The 364-nt window shown below is 45.1% G+C and overlaps 1 protein-coding gene across 1 annotated transcript in view; it reads right to left on the bottom strand.

Annotated features, from left to right (window-relative positions):
- Positions 1-254: 254 nt before the first annotated feature.
- The window catches only part of PHALS_02709 (uncharacterized protein), a gene marked incomplete at both ends in the record, with an annotated part of 1090 nt that continues 980 nt past the window's right edge, over positions 255-364 (bottom strand). Inside the window, one exon of the mRNA XM_024717141.1 lies at positions 255-364. This exon is cut by the window's right edge and continues 100 nt beyond it. Coding sequence (XP_024582669.1) covers positions 255-364 — 110 coding nt within the window.

Consider the following 364-nt stretch of genomic DNA (forward strand, 5'->3'; position numbering starts at 1 on the left):
GTTTGGGACATCCAAGTGAGAACGTTTTAGTGAAGACTATGCGATCCACAGAAGGTATGCCTGCGCTAAAACAAGGTATCAAGACCTTGTGTGGTGGATGCATGAAGGGCAAGCAGACGATTGAAGCCTTTCCGGGACGCTCCATGACAAGGACATCACGTGTACTGGAATTAGTTCACACAGACGTGATGGGACCAATGAAGACACTTTCGAAAGGAGGTGCTAGATACATTTTGATTTTTGTTGATGATTATTCACGATATGTAGTGGCTTACTTTCTGGCGAAGAAGAGTGAAGTTGCCGACGAGATCAAGATGTTCAAAGCACTGCATGAAAATCAATGGGGAACCCGAATCAAGTGCCT

The sequence above is a fragment of the Plasmopara halstedii genome, assembly GCF_900000015.1.
Source record: "Plasmopara halstedii genome assembly, contig: Scaffold_2061, whole genome shotgun sequence".
In the NCBI taxonomy this organism is placed as follows: domain Eukaryota; phylum Oomycota; class Peronosporomycetes; order Peronosporales; family Peronosporaceae; genus Plasmopara; species Plasmopara halstedii.